This window comes from Staurois parvus, unplaced genomic scaffold (assembly GCF_062004578.1).
Source record: "Staurois parvus isolate SC_StPar_1 unplaced genomic scaffold, SC_StPar_1.0 ptg000137l, whole genome shotgun sequence".
Lineage (NCBI taxonomy): Eukaryota > Metazoa > Chordata > Amphibia > Anura > Ranidae > Staurois > Staurois parvus.
This window is the reverse complement of record NW_028317933.1, coordinates 16,080,942-16,090,000: the sequence shown is the minus strand read 5'-3', so window position 1 is coordinate 16,090,000 and position 9,059 is coordinate 16,080,942. Positions and strand designations below refer to the sequence as shown.

At 40.5% G+C, this 9,059-nt stretch overlaps 1 protein-coding gene across 1 annotated transcript in view; it reads right to left on the bottom strand.

The window, feature by feature from the left end:
• DDX27 (DEAD-box helicase 27) overlaps positions 1-9,059 on the bottom strand; it is a 43,638-nt gene that overhangs the window by 13,488 nt on the left and 21,091 nt on the right. The window contains exons 10-15 of the mRNA XM_089673404.1: positions 6,852-6,951; positions 3,995-4,136; positions 3,028-3,181; positions 2,849-2,930; positions 1,198-1,375; positions 972-1,078 (exon numbers count right to left, since the gene is read on the bottom strand). Coding sequence (XP_089529530.1) covers positions 972-1,078; positions 1,198-1,375; positions 2,849-2,930; positions 3,028-3,181; positions 3,995-4,136; positions 6,852-6,951 — 763 coding nt within the window. The remainder of the gene's footprint in view (positions 1-971; positions 1,079-1,197; positions 1,376-2,848; positions 2,931-3,027; positions 3,182-3,994; positions 4,137-6,851; positions 6,952-9,059) is intronic.

Sequence of the window (9,059 nt, the reverse complement as noted above, 5' to 3'; positions counted from 1 at the left end):
TTTTCCTTTTCTTCTAATGGCGAAATGCCAATAACCCTATTTTCATATGTTCGTATGAATTACACACTTAAAGCGGAACTTCCCCTTTTAGGACTGCTCCCCTGCTCCCCATTAAGGATTGGTACCTTTTCAGGGCGGCGGGGGGGGCTGTGTGCAGTGGTTTTGCACAGAGCAGCCTGGATCCTCCTCTTCCTGAGTCCCCCACAGGCTCTCCTGGCTTTTCTTGTCTGTCGGGTGCCCCCACAGCAAGCAGCTTGCTATGGGGGCACCCGCTGCTCCCGGTGTTAATTCACACATGGAACCACAGCTTGGCTCTGTCCCCTCGCTCTCCTCATTGGCTGACTGGCTGTGATTGACAGCAGCCCAATAGCTCCCGCTTGTGGTCTCAGCCAATGAGGAGGCAGGGACCCGAGGCAGCCGAGGCGGTCATTCACATTCGCAATCAGGCTCAGGTAAGTATTGAGGGGGCTGTGGGAGCTGCTGCACACAAGATTTTTTACCTTCATGCATAGAATGCATGAAGGTAAAAAACCTTCAGCTTTTACGACCACTTTAAAAGTGTATCTAAACTCAAGAACAAAAATGTGGTATATTGCATCTTTCTAGTCCTTCAATGTAGTGGCTGCATTTGTTTTCTTTTGTCAGGCTTTGACTCCCACTTCATTATTACCTGGTGATCCTGCCAGTAACACAATTCCTGTTGTAGGTTGACAACACTCACCATACTGTACCTATGGAAAAGCAACACTGTCACCCTAGGGCAGAAAGTGTGTTAGGACTACAAAACATCTCCCTCCCATGTTGTGGAGAATCTTAAAGACTACTGGACACTTCCCCCTCATTCTCCACAACATAGGAGGAAGAAGTGTGTAGTCCACAGAGCTGAGAACAACATAATTCATATCTAGTAAGAACAGATCACAGCTTAGATTTTGGCTCAAATCAGATTAGTAAAAATAAGTTTCTCCCACCTGAGCCTCGGATTTCTGCATCTCTTTCTCCTCTTTTTCCAGCTGTAGCACTGCATAAATCTCCTTTTCCATGTTCTTTATCTTCTCCCGAAATTTAGAGATCACATCTGATGAGAAATACCTACAAGGTCACATATACTACAACAGTCTCTATCATTCAGGCGAAATGTCTGAAAGGCCCGCCACCAAGTCTCCCCCCACCAAGTCTCTCACCAGCCAGTCTCACCTTGTGGAAGGGTTCTGGCCTTCACGGAGGCCTGTGCTTTCTTTACAATGTCCTTCAGTACTTTCCTTTCTTCTTCACCGACCAGAGAAACAGAACGCCCAGCCTTGCCAGCACGGGCTGTCCGGCCAACCCTGTGAACGTAGTGCTTCATTGTGGCAGGCATAGTTAGATTAATGACCTGAATAAGTAACAGATGTTGTATGAGATATTGTAGGAAAAAAAACCTCAAGTGGGTTTTCATTACTTTTTAGCGTCCATTGCCTCTTCCCACAGGAAGGTACTGAAGCCATTGGACTGTTAAAGCCTGGGAACTAGTATTTTCCAAAGATGATGTCAGTAATGACAGATGCATTGCACCTTCAGTACAGGTTTTCTTTAACCACCAATCTGGGCACTTTGACATTTCTCTTATATATGTAAAAAAATGTACATTTTCTTACTAAAAAATTACTTAGAACCTCCAAACATTTTATTAAGCAGAGGCCCTGGAGAATAAGATGGTTGCCGCAATGTATTTTTTTTTTATGCATGATATTTGTGTTTATCAAACACAAATTTTCGGGAAAAAAAATACACTTTCGTGAATTTCGGTGCACTGAAAACACAATATAATACCCAATTTTTTGTGAAATATAAAAATAGATATTATGCCAAGTAAACCAAACATGTCATGTACTTTGTCGCCGTGGAACGGTGACAAACTACGGTACCTAAAAATTTCTATAAGTGACGCTTTAAAAGACTTTACAGGTTACCAGCTAAGCGTTACACAGAAGCTCTGGGACTAAAATTATTGCACTCACTTTGACGTGCACGACAATACCTCACGTGTGGTGCAATCACTGTTTACATATGCATGTGCGTGACCAAGGGGGGAGGGGGGGGGGGAGGTACAAAGGTGCTTTAATTTTTTTTTTTTATACTGTACCTTTATGCCTTTTTAATTTAAAAAAAAAAAAAAAAAAAACTTTAATGCTATAACAAGGGATGAACATCATCACTTGTGCCAGCATGGGCTGTGACAGGTCCTCTTTATAAAGAGATATGGGTCTATCAGAACCCATATATTTCTCTTGCCTCCAAAGCATCTGATCAAATCAAGACCGGTTTGATCAGATGCTTTACAAGCCGTTAACAGTTTCTGACATCACAGAGGGGGAGGAACAACAGAAGCTCCTTTCTTTGTACTGCATCAGATACGAACAGTAGCATTGGTAATGGGCTCCCCGGTGAGATGGGAGAGCCTGCTAAAGGTGGCGGTGGGGTGACCCCCTTAAGGCGCCTGTAAAACTGATCGGGCGGCTGTACAGCTGCTTTTATCACTTTTACTTTGTAGGAGATCACTGGCCCCCAAAAAAGATGGATCTCTCAATAATTGATGCAGCGATGAGATATCACTGCTCTAGTCCAAGGATGTAGATACTGTATATGAGCAGCAGACAGGAAGTGGTTAAAAAGGATATTCCACTTGTTTTAAATAGGTTTGAAGCCCCACTAAATTACTAAAAGTCATTTTGATTGTAAAGGTTCCGTAAAAAAAAAAAAAAAAAAAAAAAAAAAAAACACACCACTTCAGGTTAAAAATCTTCAGGCTTTAGAATCATTTTTACCATTCTGAAGATATCATGCAGTTGCTCTACATTTAGCTCACCGTTTTAACTCCTTGAATATCCAACCCTCGAGCTGCCACGTCTGTAGCCACTAAAATATCGATCTGCTCATCTTTAAATCGTCTGCAAAATAGGAGTAAAGAGCAAACAATTCCACATCTCCCCAGTTGTTTTAAGATCAGTTTTGGTGATCATATCTTAAAAGGAAGAATTTTGCTACCTGAGGGCCTCCAGACGCTGTGTCTGTGAAAGATTTCCATGAAGTTCACCAACTCGCAGACCCATCAGCCCCAATAGGATGTGCATTCGGTGTGCTTGTTTCTTGGTTTGTGTAAAGAGCATAACATGGTCGTGGAAGGTGCGGGTCAGGAGAGCTAAAATAAAAGGTAACTGCAACTTAGAATACCTCAATTTTGTAGATTAATAGTAATAATTTTGTATTGGTTTCTGACATGGCAGCAACCACTAGTATATTAAGTTTTTTTTTTTTAAATTTGAAAAAAAAAAAAAAAGCAAAAGGGTGTGGAATATATTGAAAATGGTAATTAAGATAAATGCTGCAGACACAAAACAGGGAGTATGTAGAACCTAGGGGAGACAAGATTAGGCCTTTATTCACACAGGGCGTAAAATACCGTTCGCCCGTACATCCCCACACAGGAAGTTTCGTTGATGTCTACTGGGACACAGTAAGTGCACGGATACAGCAACTGTGTCCCAATATGACATCTGTGTGGGTGCGCGTTTCCCCAAACTCACCCTGCAGATGCATCACCAATAAAAAAAAAAATCAAAAAAAAAAATCACAATATTAAGTTAAAAATAAAATTCAAATTCAATTTAAAAAATCAATTTTAAAATATTTTATTTATAAATTATATATATTTCAATTAAAAATCACAATATTGTACGCCCTGTGTGAATGAGGCCAAACTAAACCATTATAAGAACATAACAATAGCAGTTTGCCTACTGACTGACTGACAGAGAGTCGCCTGCATGTGCAAAACTCAGCTTTGGATGTTGACATTACTGCAGTTGTTGGCTGTAAATTTTCACTACAATAATACATACAGCTGATGGCTCATCAAATTTCAAGAATTTTTTCTTTCCAAAAAATTGTCTTAGTCCAACAAATGTAATAAAGCAGGGTAATGACTGATCACTTCATTGCGTTCTTTACCTACCACACACAATGGCTTCCCGATCCCCTTCGCGGTTTGGTCGGATTCTCACAAATTCTTGGCGCAGGAATGGGGCCACATCTGTATTACTATTTACAAAAACACGAACTGGATTGCGGAGCGACACAGCAGCCAGATCTTGAACCTGTAAAAGGAATGCAAACGTCAATAGGCTCAATTGTCTTCAAGAAAACCTGGGCAATTTAAAGGAAAAGACACCTTTTGTAACGTTACGTGTAACCCTGTTACTATTGCAGTAGCTCCTGCACCCCCCTTCTCCCCCATCCTCTGTTGTGACAAGTGGGGGGATCTTCTCCCTGCACTCGCTGTCACAATTTAATCAAACTGTGGCTGTATGGGGCTCCATCCACCAAACCGCAATATTCATTCGCAGAGTTCTGTGAATGGGAGAACTACATGTACAGACAGCCTTTGTGGCTGTCAGCTTGTAGTTCTCAATGAACTACCAGGCTGTTGTTGTGCTCTCTAGGTAGTTCATTGATGCTTCCTGTCAATGTGTAACTGCCTGTCTCTATAAGGTATGAGCAGACAACTTAGTGACAGTCTGCAAGGAGGCCTGCATTGCGCCTGCAATCTGTTGATTGCAGGTGCAATGCTTTGCAGGCTCCTAGTATTTAAGAAAAAAAAAAAATTAAATAATATATATATAGAAATATATATATATATATATATATAAATATCTAAATATATATATAAAAATATATAAAGAGATAGATATATATATATATATATAAAAATATATAAAGAGATATATATATATATAGATATATATTTATATATAGATATAAATAGCACACTTTTTTTTTACCTACAAAATTTTTTTTTTTATACAAATGTGAACCTATCCTTTAAAACAGAGCATAAAGCAGGAGATTAACTTCAGTCAAAAGATCCAAAGATAAAGGCAGCCAAATTTATAATTCACTTTTTCATGTCAAATGTGACCCAACCCTCCCTGCCTCCTATCCTAATCCCGTAGTCTAGGTTCATACCGAGCGTCTTGTGAATGTGGGTTTTTGTGCTACATGCATAGGGCAGCCCATTCATTTACATGGGCTGCCCTACGCACGCCGAAGAAGCTCATGTACTTTTTTAGCATTTAGCTTCCCGCATCAGCTTGCTACATTTAAAGTGCCATTCCCAGTGAATGGCACCACAAGCATGACACAGATTTTATGCATGTTCACAGAACACTTGGGTGTGAATGGAGCTGAAATCATTCTGTCTGAGAAGAAACGGGTAAATTCTGACTTCATCATCTTGTGATTATACATCAAAGTACGAGCAATAATAATGTTTTCCCTCTTTACTTGGAAAAGAGGAACAATCAAAGTCCAGATAAAGCAGATTTTCCAGCAAGAACTCCAGCCAAAAACAAAATAAGCATTAGGAGATTGTTAAAATATTTCCTTCTTTTCCCCCACAAGATGTCCTCAATCCGAGGACACGCATCAATCAGCCCACTTCTGTGAACCCAGACTGCACCAGACTCATCCCAACCTGTGACCAGACTGTGAAATGAAAAGCAACCAGAGATGAGCTCAACTCAAGTGTCACTCTGCTCTCTCCTGCTAAAAGCATGCATCGTGACAGCATATGAACTGATTGGCTTTGTGTACTGCTTCCTCCTATCACACTTCAGTCCTGCTGTACAGGGACAGCAAGATACCAGGTCAGATTCAACTATTCTGACTGCTTACGTTCACAAAATACATTTAATGATTTAGTAATGATTACAGAGCTGCAATAATTTGTGTCCATTATCTACCCCTAAAGTTCAGCTTTAGCTGCTCCAATTGAGGTTGAACAGTTTATCTCGCTTATAAACAGATTGCACAGAAAATTATCAGCATGCTGGAAACCATTTGCATTCAACGCAATACTCGTTTAATTGGTAATATTTATTGCTTTCAGCAGCGAATCCTTAAAAAAAAAAAAATAAATACTGTTTGTTTGGATTGCTTAAATTCTTCTTTAATAAGTCAAAGAGCAAAAATGGAAAAGTGTCATAACCCATAGCTAATCAGTCAATATTCTTAGTTAACTACTCACAGGTAAAATCTGATGTGTGACCAAAATGTCCACTATACATCATTAGAGTCTGTTCACGTCAGTGTCGTTTCAGTTAAATGATCTGACAGCTTCTCAGGGAACACATTATTATGATATCTCCATATTATTGGGTCTTCACACCTGCAGTGGCCAATGGAAAAAGTTCCTTCTTTCCCTGTTGGGTTGCGATATAATTTTTCTTGGGGCAGCACAGTGGCTAAGTGGTTAGCACTTTTACCAAGCAGCACTAGGGTTATTGGTTCAAATCCCAACCACAATACAACCAGCATGGAGTTTGGATGTTCTCCCTGTGCCTGCGTGGGTTTCCTCTGGCACTCCAGTTTCCTCCCACACTACAAAGACATACTGGTAGGGTAACTAGCTCCTCTCTAAATTGGCCCTAGTATGTGTATGTATGAATGTGAGTTAGGGATCTTACATTGTAAGCTTCTTGAGGGCAGGGACTGATGTGAATGTATAATATTTGTGTAAAAGAGCTGCATAACTTGACAGTGCTTTATAAGTACCTGAAATATATTAAAATATTACAGAAGACGTAATGGGAGGAGCTGGGACACAATCCTAACGGGAAAAGACCCAAACTCCCAGGTAGACAGGGACAAAATTGGGAAGTATGGCAGGGAGATATCTGAAATATCATGTATTCCAGACATATAAGAAGCCAGAGGTTGCATCCGACCTTCCACCAATAATTATAAGAACCCTTTATTGCATTTTTTAATTATGTTTTAGATTATAGCATGGTAAAAACAGATGACAGCATCACCTCTTCAGACATAGTTGCAGAGAAGAGCAGTGTCTGCCGCTGCTGGGAACATTGTCTAATGATCTCTTTCATCTGTTCTTCAAAGTATTCATCCAGCATCCTATACAAGAAATTTAGAGCAGAACAATTACTTCTCTGTCCATATGAGCTAGTTATTCATCTGTTACATATTGATGCATTGGTGCTATACTTCCTCACAGTGCTGGTCTTTAAAAAAAAATTAAAAAAAGATAATAAAAAGGGATTTGTGTATTTCCTTGTGGTCTTCATGAGGCCAGCACAGACGTAAATGAGGATTTAAGACATGATGCCAGCACACACTGAAATGAGGATTTAACCACTTCCCGACTGGCTGTTGCATATAAACGGCCGGACGGTGGCACTGCAGGGTCGGGTGGCCGTTTATGAACGGCCTCCCCGCACCCTGCTTGTGCGCGCTCCCTGGGAGTGCGCAGCACCGCGATCCGGTGCCCGCTGTGTCCTCTGGACACAGTGAAACACCGATCGTCGGACGGGACCTCTGTACGAGGTCCCGATCATGTGATCACTGATTGGCCAATCAGTGATCACATGCAAAGTAGTAAGCAAGATGTCACTTGTGACATCATTGCTTACTACGTGTGAAATCTGTGAATGATCACAGAGGTCACATGGTACAAGGCTATTCACAACAGCCTTGTACCATGTGACAAGCTGTGACCAATCACAGCTCACTCAGTACTTCTCAATGAGTGCAGGAATGCACACAGAGAGAAAGAGAAATGATTGCTTTTACATCCTATATGGGTGTAAAATCAATCAGTGTAAAAAAAAAAAAAAAAAAAAATCTTCATCACCCCCCACAAGTAGTACAGTGTCACCATGGTGACACTGTACTGCTAGGGTGACCGTATGTAAAAAAATAAATAAAAAATAATATAAAAAAATAAAATAAAAACGTAAAAAAAATGTTTAAAAATTATAATTTTTGGTTATAAACTAATTTGTTTTGTTTTTTTAACTAAAAAGATAACGGAATACATTTTGGCAAAGATTTATGATGAAATATTATTTATTTGCAAAATTTTATAAAAAAAACACTTTTGTTCAAAATTTTTGGACTTTTTCATTTACATAGCAAAAAAAATAAAAATCCCAGCGGTGAATAAATACCACCAAAATAAAGCTTTATCTGTCTCAAAAAAATGGTAAAAAATTAATTTGGGTACAGTGTTGCATGACTGCGCAATTGTCATTCAAAGTGTGATAGCGCTGAAAGCTGAAAATTGCCCTGGTCAGGAAGGGGGTAAAAGTGTCCGGTCTGGAAGTGGTTAAGACATGAGGCCAGCACAGACTGAAATGAGCACTTCCTGAAGACGCCGCTGGCCGACACGTACGTCGAAGAAGCGTTATTACATCACTTCTGGGTACTCCCATATCGAGTGAAAACGAGGCTTGGAACACATGGCGGTCATCCTAAACTTGCCGGTCTACAGGCACTTTACCATGTGAGTGCATACATGTTTGTTTTAAAATGCATTATCTACAATTAAAATACTGCAGTTAGAAGACACTTTTCACTTGTTTTGGTTTATTTGGGGCAGCACAGTTGCTAAATGGTTAGCACTTCTGCCTGGCAGTACTAGGGGGTCGTTGGTTCGAATCCCAGCCATGGCACCTCCTGCCTGGAGTTTGCATGTTCTCCCTGTGCCTGCATGGGTTTCCTCCGGGTACTCCGGTTTCCTCCTACACTCCAAAGACATGCTGGTAGGTTAATTGGATCCTGTCTAAATTGGCCCTAGTATGTGTATGTATGAATGTGAGTTAGGGACCTTAGATTGTACGCCCTTTGAGGGTTAGGGACTGATGTGAATGTACAATATATATATGCAAAGCGCTGCGTAAATTGGACGGCGCTATATAAGTATCTGTAATAAATAAAACAATTTGAATTAGTCCGGCCATACTCCTGGGAGAGATACATCCTAACAATTATACACATTGGAGGCAAACAGAGCTTTATGGGCATTAGCAAAGATTGCTGAAGGGGAGTTACCATAGTGAGAGGCTGGTCTCCTGTATGACCAAAAGCGCATTTGACCACCTTAACCGGGGTCAAAGGTTCTGGTGAGCAATTTGTATTCACTATTCCTGGTGGCACGTGGTGAAGATTACAGTCACTATTTCTTTGTCCGGTTTGGGTCACAGGCTAAAGAAGCCGCAAAGACT